General features: G+C 37.4%; 1 protein-coding gene across 10 annotated transcripts in view; it reads right to left on the bottom strand.

The window, feature by feature from the left end:
• KALRN (kalirin RhoGEF kinase) overlaps positions 1–17,459 on the bottom strand; it is a 589,612-nt gene that overhangs the window by 91,496 nt on the left and 480,657 nt on the right. For all 10 annotated transcript variants that reach the window (XM_034423023.3, XM_034422995.3, XM_034423032.3 and 7 more), the window contains one exon: positions 4,359–4,605. In XM_034423023.3, the coding sequence (XP_034278914.2) occupies positions 4,359–4,605 (247 nt within the window). The remainder of the gene's footprint in view (positions 1–4,358; positions 4,606–17,459) is intronic.

Here is a 17,459-nt window from a genome sequence, read left to right as displayed (position 1 = left end):
AAGCTACTGTAAGAATAATCATAGTGGTTTGAAGTGGTATTCAATGGTATAGAGGTGGCATTCAGCCGGTTCAGACCAGTTCGAGCGAACTGGTAGTGACAACTGCAGGTTGGCCTGCCCACCTGCCCCGACATAATGCCGTCCTATTTAGCCATGTTTCCGAGGCTGGGCGCATGTGCGGAAGGCGCGTGTGTGAACAAAGTGCATGCGCAGAAGTTCAGGCTCATGTGCAGAAGGTGCGACTTGTGCATGTGAGTGTGCTTCACTCACACCGGGGATGAACCGGTGGTAAGAATATGAGAAACCCACTGCTGGTTTGAACTCAAAATAGACATCTTTGTGAATAAATTAAACCCTGATAGTTTTCTAAGGCTTGTTAACCCAATCAAGCATATGAAGTGTAAAAAAATGATGATGTGTACTCTCTTTGTTTCTAGGCTTCTTCTTCCATGGGTCATGGCTAAGATACTGAATTAGAATTAGGAAACCTATCCAACCTCAGCTCTGGAAGTTCACTGGATGACTGAGCAAGTGACTCTCTCTCAGCCCAACCTACCTTATGGACCATTATTCTAGACAAAAACCAGAAGGGATGCCATATATACCTGCTTTGAGCTCTTAGAAAGATAAACATAAAAAATAAAAATAAGTGACTTTCTTCACCCAGCACCTGAATTTTAAAATGGGTATATTTGGTTTTGGCTAACCACCTTATGTGTCCCATATGAACACAACATTGAGAAGAACCATGTTTAGTGCAAAATAGATTGGGTGCCTGCTGTAGAAGAAGGACCTTGAACAATGGAGAAGATTATTATAGAGATTGAGAGCTACAAGGTGGGGCATGCTAGAGAATCCAATTTGCTGGTCAGTTTGGGGGTGCTTTCTCAGTGTAGCTGGGGTTAGTACTATTGTGAAGCAAAATGGGTCTGAAGCAGAGCTGAAGAAGTTCACTGTGAAGAAGTTGGAATGCTGAAGTCATCAGCTGACGTAGGATGGAAGGTTAGGGTTTCTCTAAGTTGCAATTTCCTTGTAATGGCTGCCCTTGGGCTGTGTTATGAACTGGTGAGGAGGCCTCTATTCTCTGGTTTTATGAAATTGCATAGGTGTTGCCTGGGGGCAGGCAAGGAAGGTCAATTTAGGTGTATGGGATTAGACAAAAAGAGGAACTGATTTTGACTCCTGTCCTATCTAAAAGACAGGGGAGAGGGAAGGTTGCAGTCTCTTTGTTTGTTAATTTTATTTTCTCCACAGGACAATAAAATATCCCAGTTTGACTTCTATATTTTGAGTTAAAGAAGACAGAAGTATTAATGTGTTTTCTTTTTTCAAAGTGTATTGGTGAGGGGAAACTATCATTAAGTAAAAATTGATAGCTCTGCTAGAATTCTTCTTCCTGACAAACTAGGTTTGTTCTTGTTTTAGAATATGCAAAGATCTTTGTTTTGTCTGATGAAGCGTTCAATCAGATGGGGTTAAAAGTGGGAGAATCTACATAGAGTTTGACAATATAACTGAAAAGTTATTGAAGTCCATGACTTCTGCTATTATTAACATTGTTGGAAGCGTTTGAAAGAGATGCTTCACAAAGAGTGAGAATACAATGAAACCCTTCTCTTCAGATTGTTAAAGCTGCTGCATTTTGAGCATGAGCCTTGCAACAGGTTGCTCAGTTCTAAATTTTATGCTATTGAGTATTTCCCTTTTTAAAAAATGTGTATTCATTATTTCATTGAATAACCGTTACTGATAATTTCCTAGCAGTGTAACTCGAGAGTGCCCTCTTGTGTGGAGAATGAAGAATAGCACATTAATCTGACGGAAAGTGGCATGGATTGGCAATCATGAGAGTTGAAAATAGTTCAAGAGGGGCTTTGTCTAAAAGTACAAACACATTTTGTGCATGTGTATGTTTATGTGTGAGAGAGAATGAGTATTTTTATGTTCATGTGACTGCAAAACAGTTATGGAGATAAAAAGTTCTGCACATTATATTGGAAATAAACATGAGATAAATATATTAATTACAAGCATTTCCCATTTTACAGAGAAGACTCAAAATGTTAGAACACATCTTTGGTCCTTTTCCTAATCAAGCTATCATTCCCAACAATGTCTAATTACAGTGAAGAAGACCTTTAGTAAAATACATGCAATATATGCAATCAAATTGGCCTTCTTTTTTTCAATACTCTTATCTATTCACTTAAGATCCCGAAACATGAAATGTAAATTTCATGCAGAAAAAAGGATTAAAAGAGAAAAATAATTTAAAAATGCTTATGATCTAAGAGGACACAATTTAGTTTATAGTGTGTAGTGTCTGTTCTCCTAGTTTCACTGCCAGATTGGCAATGGCTTAGAGTTTTAGAATCTTGTTAGAAATAAATGATGGAGCTTACTTCTTATTTCTTGTTAAGATTTTTTTTTTTGTATTTTAACAAGAGGGGGGGCTGTAATTCATGCTCCTTTCATATATTTATAGTAAAATAAAAGAATATGTTTTATAACTGAAGAACTAATGGGCATGTCTGTTGAAGTTACAATTATTCCATTGCTTATCTTGCATTATGAATTCTCCATATGAATATGAGTTTCATGGTTTCAGAGATAACATGTGAAAAATTTCTTTTCTCAAGGAGAAAGAGTTAATGGTTGGGGTCAGTAGGTCAGATACCTACTGAAACTATACTCTTCTTCGACAAAGTGACAAAATTAGTGGACCAGAGAAATGCTGTGCATATAATTTATTTTGACTTCAATAAGGCATTTGATAAAGTAGACCACAACCTACTACAGTACTTGAAAAGATAGAAAAATGTGAATTGGACAGACTAATTGGCTGACCAACGGTACTCAGTGCATAGTCCATACTGGAATTGCATCTACATGGAGGGAAGTATGCAGTGAAATACCTCTAGGTTCTGCCTCAATATCTTCATCAATGATTTAGATGAGGGGATATAAGGAGAACTCATCAAACCTACAGATGACATCAAGCTGGGGGAAATAGCCAATATCCCAGAAAGTAAGTCAAAATACAAAAGAATCTCAACAGACTTGAACACTGGACTCTGTCTAACAAAATGACATTCAGCGATGAGAAAAATAAGGTTTTACAATTAGGCAAGAAAATCCAAATGCACAGATATAGAATAGGTGGTACCTGGCTCAGTAGTAATAACTGTGAGAAAGATCTTGGCATCCTAATGGACAATCACTTAAATATGAACTAACAGTGTTCTGCAGCCACCAAAAAAGCCAATACAGTCATTAGACTGCATTGACAAGAGAGATAGAATCAAAATCACATGAAGTGTTAGTACCACTTTATAATGCCTTGATAAGACCACACTTGGAATATTGTATCCAGGTTTGATTGCCATGATACAAAAAGGTGTTGAGACTCTAGAAAGAGTGCAGAGAAGAGCAATAAAGATGATTAGGGGACTGGAGGTTAAAACATTTGAAAGGCTGCAGGAATGTGCAGGTTGTCCAGTCCTAAGAAGTGACATGATACGGGTGTTCCAATATTTGAAGGGCTGCCAGAAAAAAGTGGGGGGGGGGAGATGTCAACCTATTCTCTAAAGTACAATGAATGGAAATTAATCAAGGAGAGAACAAACCTAAAAACAACAACTGATCAGTGGAATGGTTTGCCTTCAGAATTATGGGTACTCCAACATTGGAGGTTTTTAAGAAGAGATTGGACAGCCATTTGTCTGAAATGGTAGGGTTTCCTGCTTGAGTAGGGAGCTGAACAAGAAGACCTCCATGGTCCCTTCCAACTCTGTTATTCTGTTAAGTGCTATAATTTTTCTTTTATGTAAGTGCATGTAAGGATAGATGGATATAACTGTTTTAAGGGGAACTCTTATTTGCAAGTCGGTAAGAGGAGTTAATTCAGATTTTTTTTGTTGCTTTTCACTATTCATTTTTCTGCCAGATTCTTTTTCCAAGTCAAAAGCTGCTTTTCTTCTTTCTGACTTCCCTAACCTGCTTCCACTTTGCTTGCTTTTGAAATAGCTAATTCAAAATCCCAAATATTGTTATCCATTTAAAAAAAATTGTGTTAATGATAATTACTATTTAAGATTTTTCTTTTGTCAATGTTGCAAGGAGAAGCCAATCAGTTCTATCCAGAAAGAGAGAAGGTGGAATTATAATTGATATTAAGGTTGGCTGATTGGTGCAATGAAATCAGTTTCCCCGGCACAAACAAACAAAACATACACAGATTATCTTCTTCCCTTAGGCAGACAAAGGTGAAAAGATGAATAGATGCATCCAAATGCAGAGAACAATGATTATCAAAACATTTGACCTGACTGATGAAATTTAACTGATTTGATGCTTACCTTTTCCTGAAGGGAAGAAGCAGTCCATTTCTACACTGCTCCGGGAATGGGAGATGCAGAGAGCACTGCTGGGGACCAGACCTTCTTGAGGTGGACTCCTTTCTGTGGTCCGTACCAGGCACCAGCCTGGCCGTTCACTTGGCCTTTCCAGTAACTCCACCGTCTGTCCCACCTGAATACTCAGTTCACTGCTGTGACTGGCAAGAAAATCTTGGAGCACCACAGTTAGTTCACATCCTCCAGACAGCTATGAGGGAAAAAGAAGAAAATAAGAGAAGTAGAGTACATTTGACTGACTATAACAATATCTTAATGAGGTGTGGTGGCCCAGCTGTTAAGATGCTGGGCTTGTCGACCAAAAGTTGGCAATTCGAGACCCAAGCATCGTATGATGGGGTGAGCTTCCATTCCTGCTTCTACATCTACCAACCTAACAGTTTGAATGCAAGTAGATAAATAGGTACCAGTTCAGTGGGAAGGTAACTGGGTTCCATGTGCCTTGGCGTATAGTCATATTGGCCCATGACCCTGGAAACTTCTTCACACAGCCCTCAGGTAGGAAACGTTGATGAGCACAATCCTCTGGAGTCTAACATGACTGGCCAGGGGTAACCTTTACCTTTTTAAAAACAATATATTAGGTTATACTGAACCCTGATACCCAACTACCTTGCTCAGTTTTTTTAAAAAAATCTTAATTTGACTATTTAGAGCAGGGGTGTTAAACTCCTGGCCTGCAGGCCAGATGTGTCATGAGCTGGCCACACCCATGCCCAGTTTAGCAAATGGGAAAAAAGTCCCGATATGTCATGTGACGATGCCATGATGACGTGAGTTTGACACCCCTGGTTTAGAGTAGGCATACAAATGCAACCTTGTGTGGTGTGCCAGCACTTTTTGAAATACATTGCTCAAAAAAATAAAGGGAACACAAGCAGAAGACATCCGAGATCTGAATGAATGAAATAGCCTTATTAAATACTTTGTTCGTTACATACAGTAGTTTTATGTTCTCTTTAGTTGTTTGAGCAATGTATAAACTACTGTATGTAAAGAACAAAGTATTTAATAAGGCTATTTCATTCATTCAGATCTTGGATGTCTTCTGCTTGTGTTCCCTTTATTTTTTTGAGCAGTTTATAATCCATTGTGGCCAAATGTCTCTCTTGCCAAGATGGATATGCTACCAAGGTTATGGAACCACTTCTGTCACAAAATACATGCTGCCAAGGGTCCTCCAACACCTTAGGACTCACAAACAATGTCAGCTCCAACTGCTATAGTCACACAGCTAGCTAACAAAGAGCTGATCAGTATGCCACCTGTTATTTGTGGATTGTAATTATTTTTAATCTACCAATCTGCCCCTTTCCCTATCTAGGAGTTGTGCAGGCCTGATTTAGAATTAGAGCTAATTATGAGTTACAAATCAAGTTGGATGTTGTTTGCTGTAGTTTTGCACATTCTGTGGCTTCTAAATCCTACTCGAATAGATTATTTACTATCAACTATCAGTGATCTGGGCCAAATCAGAAGTAATGAGGAATTACTATCAACGAACACCACTCTGGGTGGAAAACTGAATGCTGTTAATTCAAGAGATTTGAACATTCTGACTTTCATATATCATTACTAATAAGGTATTTCTTTTTCTCCTGTGCTAAATGCCACTTAAGGTATAGGTTGAACTATGGCTCTCTAGCTCGTTTGGATTCCAGCCAGATTAATTATACTGATATTCACCAAGTACAGGATGTAGTTTCTAGCAGCTACAAGAAAATCCTTTGGATAATTAATTTTCATTATAACAGCGAGGTAGCATTTCTAACCTCCCTGAAAGAATACCAAGTTTTCCTTTTAGTTCATTTCAACAAGCTGCTGAGTTGCAAACGTATTAACAAGTAGTGTGAGTCAGAATCCCATGGTTTGCTCATGTTGAGGAAAAGAAAAATGAGTTTTTTTAACTGATTTATTCCTGTGTTGTTGAATTTCCATGTTTCTATAGCAAATGATATCGTTTTAGAAACTTTCCCCCTCTATCAGTGATTAATTACATTGACCACCAGGAGACACAGTGTTACTGGTTTCTTCATTATTGGGAGTCGTTAGATATGGGTAGCAGGATGTTGTTTTATGGAATTGAGCTCACATAAATTTGCACTTTAGGTGACTATATATAGTGCATCAGCTTTAGGAATTATCCATGTCATAGCACTCAGCTGTTTCAGGAAGAGTTTTCTAGAAGGGGGTCTGATAGTTTCTATTAATAACTCTTCATTATGGGGTCATAGAGTGCATATTATTAGTTATTTTGTACTAAATCTCCACATTCAATTGCTGAGAAATTCTGTTTTCTTTATGTCTGTTTGTGGGCTTCTGTAAAGGATATAGAGAATGGCCTTGAAAGACAGAAGAAAGAGCTGTTACCAAGGCAACAATCAGACAGATATGGCTTGAGCCTACACCAAGACACTAATTTGAGTAAAAGTCTCAGACACACACACGCAGTTCACACAAAGGCAAAGGCAGGGGACAGAGAAAAGATATTCAAACTTGCAAAATTTTGTTACTACAGCTGTTAAAAGTTCCTGTCCTATACAGCATTGGTTAGTATGCTATACTAACCAATAACCTACTTTATATTGTTGGCAGCTTCTCATATATGATTGGTTCACCACCACCACTAGCTGTGGTGGACATACACTGAATATGAGGGAATTTACTCTCAGATAAGCACCGTGTTAAGTGTATAATGGGGCTACACTCTCAGTCCCTACAACTGCAACATATTTTTTTATTGATCATATTTATATGGCCACTCATCTCATATGGGATAACTGTGGTATACAGTACACAAAGCCATAAAATTTAATTTTAAAACATTTCAAAAAGTATCAAAAATTTAATATCATTATAAAAGGCTAAGAGAGAGCATCGAATTGCACACAATGGAGCCACCTAATCAAATCAGCATTCCATTATGACTCTCCAGGCCTATGGACACAATCAAGTTTTAATGGCTGTCCGGAAGGTTAGGAGAGATAAAGCCACTCTCGCATCAGAGAAAATGATGTTCCATAGGTAGGTGCGATAGCAGAATAGGCTCACCTCCCGGTCCTGTCAAGCATCAGGGAGATCAGGAGATTCAGGCAGTTCAAATAAGTATAAAGGTTTATTGTAAACTTAAGCTGCCTACAAGAATCTGACTAACAGTTAAGAGAAATGAGTGGGAGGTAAGAGAGGCATTCAAGGTGGGCTGGATTTAGATTTCTTGTGGGCGCACAGGGACTTGTGATTTATGATGTGTTTGACTCCTCCCTCGGGCTCAGCCTGGTCATCTCCTACAGTTCCTGTCAGATATAACAATAGCACTTAGACTTATATACCGCTTCATAGTGCTTTTACAGTCCTCTCTAAGCAGTTTACAGAGTCAACATATTACCCTGAACAATCTGGGTTCTCATTTTACCCACCTCAGAAGGATGGAAGGCTGAGTCAACCTTGAGCCAGTGAGATTTGAACTGCTGAACTGCAGCTAGCAGTCAGCTGAAGTAGCCTGCAGTACTGCACTCTAACCACTGCGCCACCTCGGCTCTTACCGATGTGACTTGCAACATACCTCTTCTGCCAACCCAGATGGGGCAGGAGATGTAATTGGAAAGAGGTGGTCCCTCAAATAATGCAGCCCCATGCCACAAAGGGCATAAAGGTAAAAAAAAAAAACCCAGCAGCTTGAATTGAGCTACATGCTACAAAATGCAAAGAAAACAAAAGCCTATCTGCCAAGTATGAATTTTTCATACACTTTCATGATTTTATGATAAAAGCACAGACTATGGTGACAGTAAAAAATTAACATTACACAAGTAAATGTTCCTTGCTGTATGCGTATCCATTAACATTTATTCATTTTCCTTAACATCTTTTTCCAGGGCAACCACATATCTGTGTTCAATAAAAGGAGTTAATGTTAACATATAACTGAGCAAAAGCAAACAAGAAAAAAAAATGTGCAGAGTGATGGATCATATGATGGATAGGAAATATCACACTTTGCCAGTATTGTAAAATGTAATTAATTTTCCAGCTAACACCAAGTTCAAATGCTATAACACTGAACAACAAAAATAGCATTTTAAAAAATAGGCTATGGCAGCTTTTCCCAACCTGAGTACCTTCTAGCTATGTGGGCTTCAACCTCCAGAATTTTCAGCAAAGGCCTTACTAGCTGTAAAATGGAAATCCATCTTTCTGGAACTTCTGAAAGACTAACCTTAATAAAATAGGTGGAGGTGCTAGAGCAGAGATTTTCTGCCAATTTTTCTACCCTTTTGTAAACATTCGTTTAGTGACCATTCAAAGTTACAAAGGCAGTGCAAAAAAATTGACTTATAGCCTGTCATTTATAACTGTTGCAGCATTCCCATGGTCACGTGATCAAAAGTTTAGGTGCTTGGCAACTGGCATGTATTCATGCCAGTTGCACTGTCCTGCGGTCATGTGATCACTATTTGTAATCTTCCCAGCCGGCTCCCAACAAATAAAGGCCGTTGGGAAGCCAGACTGCATGATTCACTTTACAACTATGGGAAAAAGATTGTAAAATGGGGCAAAACTCACTTTTTTGTGTGTTTTTGCTTTAATTTATATGCCACCCTTCTCCGGAGACTCAGGGTGGCTTACAATGCGTTAAGCAATAGCCTTCATACTTTTGTATACTTAACAACTATCTTGCTTAACAACAGAAATTTTGGGCTCAATTGTGGTCCTAGGTTTAGCATTACCTGTCTTTATTTCTATAGCATGATTTGCCCTCATAAAAGTCAATTACCATTTGTCATGGCATTCATGTATGGAGTAAACTATTACAGCTTTAAATAAAACTACTAGATTTTCATAAATGCTGCAGCAAGTGAGACTAAAAAAAAAGGAAAGTCTTTTGGCAGATCTGGATTCAAGGATAGCACGTACTATAATAAAAACTGTTGCATTTAGTGTAAGCTATTGTGCTTGAAAATGCTTACTATTACCACTGAAAATAAATACAAAACATTATCCAATTACATCACAACTAGCCAAATAACTATGTCTGGTTAGTTTTAGCTTTTTCATGCTCTGTGTAAATATGTCCTGCATAAAGTAATCTGTGGGAATGCTAAACAACATTGTGAAGATGGTTGCACAAATAAGTTTCTTTAACTAAGAACCATTTTCCTTTTTCACAAACCTAATGCATTTTATTCCTTCTATTTATCACTCAGAGAGAAAAAAATTGTTACAGGTAGTGAGAAAACCTAGGTAAAGTATAAAGTATATGAAAAATCTTATTCATTAAATATTGCCTAAATCTGTGAAAACATTATTCCTAAATACTTAAGAAGGTAACTCTCCAAATGGATTAAAAGAAACCAGCACAAACTTTCTATTTTTGTTAAAACTGCCAGTGTTATTTAGCAGGATCGTGTAACTGAGAGAAAGAGAACAGAGGAGACCAGGGCATCCACAAATGATAAAAATACTATTCCATATCTAAACAGGAATATCATATGAGTATCAGTTGAGAAAGATCATATTTTCTGTCCCATTTAGATGGGAGCAGCAAAAGCAAAAGAAACTTGACCATTGAACATTGTGGGAGGACTGTCAAATGCCCTTTGATTTTCCTGCTCACATTTGAATGAAAGAACAAAAAGCAAGATAAAATTTCTGGGTAAACAATGCATAATAATTCTTAATCTGATTTTGTGAAATATGTCAATAAAAACTTTAGAGAAATTTGTTTTATTTATTTCAGAATGTTAGATAACTCAAAGCAGGGAATAATGAAAAACAGTTTTACTGTAAATTAAAAATATTATAGCCATTTTATCCTTGCTGATGTACAATATAAATTTGGAAAAGCTGTCTGTATGGCCAGGGAGAAGCCTAAACATTTGGACATTTAAAGACCTGCCTTATATTTGGTGCATTATATATATTATGTATGTATGTATGTATGCATGCATGTATGCATGCATGCCTGCATGCATGTATCGGGTGGGTTTCACTTACCTTTCTACCAGTTCACTTGTGCACATGCGCTCGCTTCGCTCACATGTGCGCCCCATCTGCACATGCGCAGAACCTTCTGCGCATGCGCAGATTGTATTTGATGACGTCTGGGTGGGTGGGCGGAGCCTCCCGCCGCTGCTGCTACCAGTTTGCCCGAACTGGAGCAAACCGGTAGCAACCCACCACTGACATGTATGTATGAAAAAAGGGAGGAAGGAGTATTTAGGTATGTCCGTTGCCTTGATTTATTTATAAAATAATCTTTATAAAATAAATATACATTTTCTGTGTCCTAAGATTACTAAATTCCACATTTCTGTTCCACATTCCTGACATGAGATAGGTGAATATTAACCAAATTAATATCACACATTACATATAGACATTTTTAAGTTGGAACTTAGTTGGAACTAAGACGAAGGATATGGCGGTGTCAGGAAATTTGAGAGCTAGTTTGGTTTAGTGGTTAAGGCACCAGGTTAGATACCTGGAGACTGAGTTTTAGTTGTGTCTTAGGCATGAAAGTTGGCTGGGTGATTTTGGTCCAGTCACTCTTGCTTGACCCAACCCACCTCACAGGGTTGTTGTTATGGGGAAAATGGGAGGAATATTAGTATGGCCACTGCCTTGATTTATAAAAATAATACAGGAATATAAAGAAAGATAATACATTATATTATAAAAAGGTAAAGGTTCCCCTTGCAGATATGTGCTAGTTGTTCCCAACTCTAGGGGGTGGTGCTCATCTCCATTTCAAAGCCAAAGAGCCAGCGCTGTCCGAAGACATCTCTATGGTCATGTGGCTGGCATGACTAGAAGACTTCCAAGGTCCCTTCCAACTCTGTTATTCTATTCTATTCTAAACTGCAGGTGCTTATATATTTCTTCCCATGGATAAAATGGCATAAGGAAAGAGTCAGATCCATCTCAGCTCCAGATTTACTTTCTAATCAACATGATTAGATGGCCAGGAGGAAATGAACTCAGTTCAGTTCTCAGTTCCTGAGTTTTTGTTGGGAAGCATTTTGATTCCTCTTGATTCACTGTAGTTATCACCTGAGACTACCTATTATCCTTTAGCTCTCCCAACTTCCCTTTTACATTCCTTATATGTATTTAGATACTTAAATTTTCAAGCATCTTCCTATCTGCACCCTCCCTCCCTCCCCCTCTCTCTCTTTCTCTCTCTCTCACACACAGCACATCTCACTATCCAAAGCAACTCTGAGCAGCTTACAATGCAGTAAAAATATAAATATAAAAATATATACAAATATAAACTATATAGAACATGTAAAATATTGCTGTGAACAAGATAGCCATCATTCAGGGCGCTATCAAAATTAAAAAAAATGCAGCAACATCTTGTATACTATAGTAGTTTATTTTTGTACCATGGTACGGTCTTTCACTGAATCCTGAAACTAAAATGATCAGAACACAAGCCATAGAGATAAAGAACACAGTTAAAAAGATAAAAACAAATAAACTATTAACTTGTAATCTAATTATTAGCTAGATATTAAAATGTTTTGTTCACAGGCAAAGAAAGTAAAACTGAAACAGAAGAAATTGTAGTTGAAAAGTGCACCAGAAACTTCCATAAAGATGATTAGTTAATCTGTAGCAAAATTTATGAATTCCTTACCAATGTCAGCAAAATTATACCAGTCAAAATAAACTTAAAACAAAAAATTATACTAAAACTATTTTTTCAAATTATCCCACCTGATGTTATATCAGTGCATGGAAAATGAGAAGTCCTTACTCTCCTGCTCTTGAACAGGTGTGTTCCAGACAAAATAAGTGTCTAAATGGCATTGTCAACTTGACGTCATTGTTACTGCGCTGACAAGATGTTTCCATGACAAATCTGAAATGGATCTATCGTTTTGTTCATTACTAAGAACTTCTCAAGATTAGCTCTTTTTTCCATACCTGTATGCATGTCACACAATTACTAAATTGGCTGAGTGCCCAATGGGAAAATTAACTTCTTTTTTCATGAGCTTTGATAAAATAAACCATAGCTGTTAGATGATCTCTTGTTCTAGGTTTCCACACTGTCCCTGGTGGACCTACTCTTTGTGATCTACAAATCCATAATGATCAAAAACTCTTGGCAATATCCTTATTGACAAAGAAAATCTTATTATTAAAAGGAAACGTACCAATTTATTAACCCTTTGATGCATAATTAGCATAGCTAACAAGTGGAGCATATAATATCTAGAAGATGTTTGAACTTTTTGTGATAGATTTCACAAGGATTATGAAAATAAATGGTTTATTAGGATGTTTCAAAGTAGCATAATTTATGTTTTATAGCTGTGGATGACAAAAAATGGGTTAGAACAAGATTTTGGGTAGCTTTCACATTCTCCTATCTACCCCATCACAACTGCAGTTCTTCCCCTTGATATTTTTTTAAAATCCCAATAATAAGATGTTGGGTGCAGAAGAATTTCCTATGGCACTTGTAAAGTCAAATCAAACTAGTAGCACACTGAGAAGAAATGATCTCTCATTTCATAATACATGCTTCATGTCTGTGAGCTTTATCTCTGTTGAACAACTCTGTGAACCACTTGTCTGAGATGGTACAGGCCAGGTCTCCTGCCTTGGGTAGTGGGTTGGACTAGAAGACTCCAGTGTCCCTTCCAGCCCTATGATTCTATTATATTCTAACTGCTAGCTAAGGGGAAAAGGAAAACTTGATGCCACAAGCCTATTAGGGACAGAGAGTTGAGCAATAAGTCTTTGACACTTGAAGTATAATAGTAAAGAATATACTTGGAATTGAAACTATCCCTGAACTGTCTTTTGATTAACCTCTGTCTTATATGGCCATCAACATGATCAAAGCAATCTTAATTCTTACCAGATAAGACGAAAATGATGGGTAAGGGTGCCTTCCATAACTGGTAGACTACAGCACTCACATAATGCACAATTGTAAATCACAATCCAAATACTGTATTTGAGAGGTATTGATGGTTACTGTTTCCTGTTCATCTAACTACACTATGAAGTGAGTGAGATAGAATCACCTAAAAATATGATGGAAAATCCCCCAAAAGGCAGCATAAAATCTATAAGTCTCCAGGGCAGACTGTCATAATCATATACTTTCCTTGCTAGAGTACAGAACCCCACTAAATCTAAATATCAATTCCACTAGGTAGTAGTCGGACCAAAAGAAATATACTGTATAATTTCCCCCCATAAACTTCCAGTACTACATTCCACACTAAAACACAGTATTTGCATTCCACCTGGAAAAGACCTATAGCTGTCAAGAAAGAAAGAACGAAGTCCCAAATTACTTCTGAAAGAGGAACACAATCATATTATGCAGTAGCAGAGGGAGATAGAGACTGATTTCAGGAATAAGTTAAGTAACCTTGTGTGTGTGTGTGTGTGTGTGTGTGTGTGTGTATGTGTGTGTAAAAAATGCAGTTTTTCCCAGTTATGCACCAGGATCTTTTGACCATAAAGCAATATCATTGTTGACTCCAGTGATGGGTATATATCTTTAGCTCCTTTTTAAGCACGTATAAATGATGGGCTTGAAAAAAAACCATACAACAATCTGAACCAAGGCTATATTAAGATTTCAGATTTACATTAAAATGTGTTAAATACCTTACAGGGGCTTCTAAATGTGAAACAGCCATATGAACAATTTGCAACAGTACCATATGTAGTCTCTCTCTTCACCTCTCCTGATTTGCAATAGGCTTACAAAACAAGCAACAAAATGAATTAAAACCACTGTGTATATTTCAAAGAACTGAGGAGTTTCATATGTTCATCTAAATAAGGACAAACCTCAACAGAAGTGTCACCTGTTCGACAGCAGAAGCTTCCCATCACTAATATTCTCAACTAAAACAAGGAGAAATGTGGTAGATTAACTCTGTTAAAAGTGAATTTAATTTAATTTAATTTAATTTAATTTAATTAATTAAATTTATATGCCGCCCCTCTCCGAAGACTCAGGGCGGCTCACAAAATACTATAACCCCCCCCCCAAATAGTAGGATTTTATAGTGGGCTCACATATTCACATCTTCAGACTCAACATCAACACTGCCAACACATGAACCACCATATTTTTTTAGATGATTGCCCACGCATTTTGGAATGTTTCTCTGAGTAATCTCAAGGAACAATGAATAATTGAGCACTTCAATAACTTCAGTTCTTATGAGCCACAAATACTGTGTAGTAAGTATATTGTCTGAAAGATATTATTTAATGTTCAATCAGTTATCATAGTAAATCATGGGTAAATACCGGTACATAGGAATGGAAAACTCAGTAAGTGAAGGAAGAAGTACTATAAGCATAAATTTAAAAATTGAGAATTGTTTCATTCTAAGACACACTGACTATCCACCTGGGCATTTTAAAACTTAGGGGAATGAATTGTGTGGTTAGGGTTAGGGTAGTAATTACTTCTATCTCATGGAACTCTGGGCAGCTCATAATCCCATGAAATGAAAATAACCTGTTTACAGTATAAGACCTTGAGAAACAATATTTTTAAAGAGCACATCAATGTAGAGAATGTCAGAATTGCTTTTCTGAACAAATGCCAACATTCAAGCACTTGAGTCTTTATCAAAGCAGAAGGAACAAATGAAATATTAAATAAATTTATATTTCCATCTGCGTGATCATCCAGAAATATGATTTTGGGAATCCTCTATTTATAATATAATTACAGTTTCTATCAGATGTGAATGCAGCACAACAGTTTAGATTTAAACTGTTTTTTTAAAAAAAGAGGTCAAACAAATTAATAGATCAGGTTATCTATAGTTATCAGTCATAATGGCTGGATGCTGCCTAATGATTCATAGACAGCATACTTTCATATCAACTGCTGGAAGCAACACAGACGTTCTCCCATCTGTCCTATTCTTATTAACTACTGTTGTTGTTGTTAATTGCGAAGTCGTGTCTGACCCATCGCGACCCCATGGACAACGTTCCTCCAAGCCTTCCTGTCCTCTACCATCCTCTGGAGTCCATTTAAGCTCACGCCTACTGCTTCAGTGACTCCATCAAGCCACCTCATTCTCTGTCGTCCCATTCTTCTTTTGCCCTCAATCTTTCCCAGCATTAGGCTCTTCTCCAATGAGTCCTTCCTTCTCATTAGGTGGCCAAAGTATTTCAGTTTCATCTTCAGGATCTGGCCTTCTAAAGAGCAGTCAGGGTTGATCTCCTCTAGGACTAACCAGTTTGATCACCTTGCAGTCCAAGGGACTCGCAGGAGTCTTGTCCAGCACCATAGTTCAAAGGCCTCAATTCTTTGGCGCTCAGCCTTTCTTATGGTTCAACTTTCACAGCCATACATTGCAACTGGGAAAACCATAGCTTTGACTATACACAAAGGGTATAGGGTTGTTAGCAGGGTGTTGTTGGCAGGGTGATGTCTGCTTTTTAGTATGCTCTCTAGATTTGCCATAGCTTTAACTACTGTATTGATTGATAAAACTAAATTCATCTTTGACCTGATCTAAGGCAGCTCTTCTTTTTATATCAATGCAGCTGGTTTAAGAGAGATGAGAATATAAAGTTATTTATGAAAAAAATATTACTTATAAATTAGGGTGGAAGGGAGGAGTTGGCAGCACCAAAAAGTGGAATTAAAACAGCAAAAAAGACTGTGAAGACTGCCCAACATGTACATTAGTCTTCTTCTGTGTAATATCTTAATTCTTGAATGATATAACCACCATAATTCATAAATACGGTTTTCCATCTTTAGCTTTGGAGTTTGTTTGAAAGACAGTATGAATATTACTGGCTTAAGTTGCACTAAAAGCCTTTCCTACCAAGGATTAGATGAGTTCTATAAATCTCAACCCTTTATGTCATTCGAACTGAAGAAAAAAACCATCATTCTGACAGTTCCCAAGAACACCCAGTCACTTCCATTATCTTCATGCCCCAAAGTAAGTTTCATAGGGCTTGGACTAGGTGATGGTATCAGTGATGGTTCTGTCACACAAAGGCAACTCATTCTAGATCAGAATGAGGACACCTTTTGCTCCCATGGTCCATATCAAGGAAAAATAATAGATTGATAGCAACTATGTAAACATTCACACTTGGCAACTTGTCAAAAAGCTATTTGGCCAGGTTTTGGAACCATGTCTATCCCAACTTGTTACCCGCCGCAAAATATATCCTTATATCCCCTGTCTCAACATACTTGTATTCCCAATAATACACTAAACAGCAGATTGATTGGCTGTCAGAAATCTAAATGCTGGCAAAACAGAAAGAAAACATAGAAGCAGAGCAGCAATGTGGTAGATATTAATTTCCACATTCTTTAAATGTGTCTCAATACACACGTACACTCTAATACATACATGTTGGTATAGTGCTTAAGGCATCAGACTAGAAATAACTTTTACTTTCACCTTAGGCAAACAAGCAGCTGAGTGACCGAGGATCAGGTACGCTCTCTCAGCTCTAGGAGAAGCCCAATAAGGCAATGTTAAACCATTGCTGAAATCTTGCCAAGATAATTGCATGGGCTTGTCCAGGTGGTTATTAGCAATCAACACTGACTCAAAGGTGTGCATGCACAAAAACACACTCTCTGTGTGTTTTAGTGGATATTAGGATACTTAGAACACAAATTAGGTTTAAACTAGAAAGTTCCTGCTTTGCAATTAAGCCTTCATCGTATGATAACTTAAGAAGAAACAAGCAAGGAGCCATCATATAAACTAATTCTAAATTGCTTTAAATAAATAAATATGCATCTTACCCATAACAAAAACATTTTAAAAAAATCCCAAATATGCTTAGAATATATTCAATATCATGGTCATTAGATGCTGATGCCACAGTTGCTTCTTACAACATGAGTTCCTACATTATAATCCAATTCTACATGATATGAGGGGGGAAAAACTTGTTTTAGCATTACTGATAACTGGAAATGCTAAATGCAAAAATGGCAACCTTTCATTATAACTTGATCACATAGATATTATAGTGTAACTTATTAGTTTTTAGTTTTAA

Source organism: Pantherophis guttatus, chromosome 1 (assembly GCF_059756535.1).
Source record: "Pantherophis guttatus breed Tessera chromosome 1, ASM5975653v1, whole genome shotgun sequence".
Classification (NCBI taxonomy): Eukaryota; Metazoa; Chordata; class Lepidosauria; order Squamata; family Colubridae; genus Pantherophis; species Pantherophis guttatus.
The sequence above is the reverse complement of the archived record's forward strand: the minus strand, read 5'-3'. Positions and strand labels throughout refer to the sequence as shown.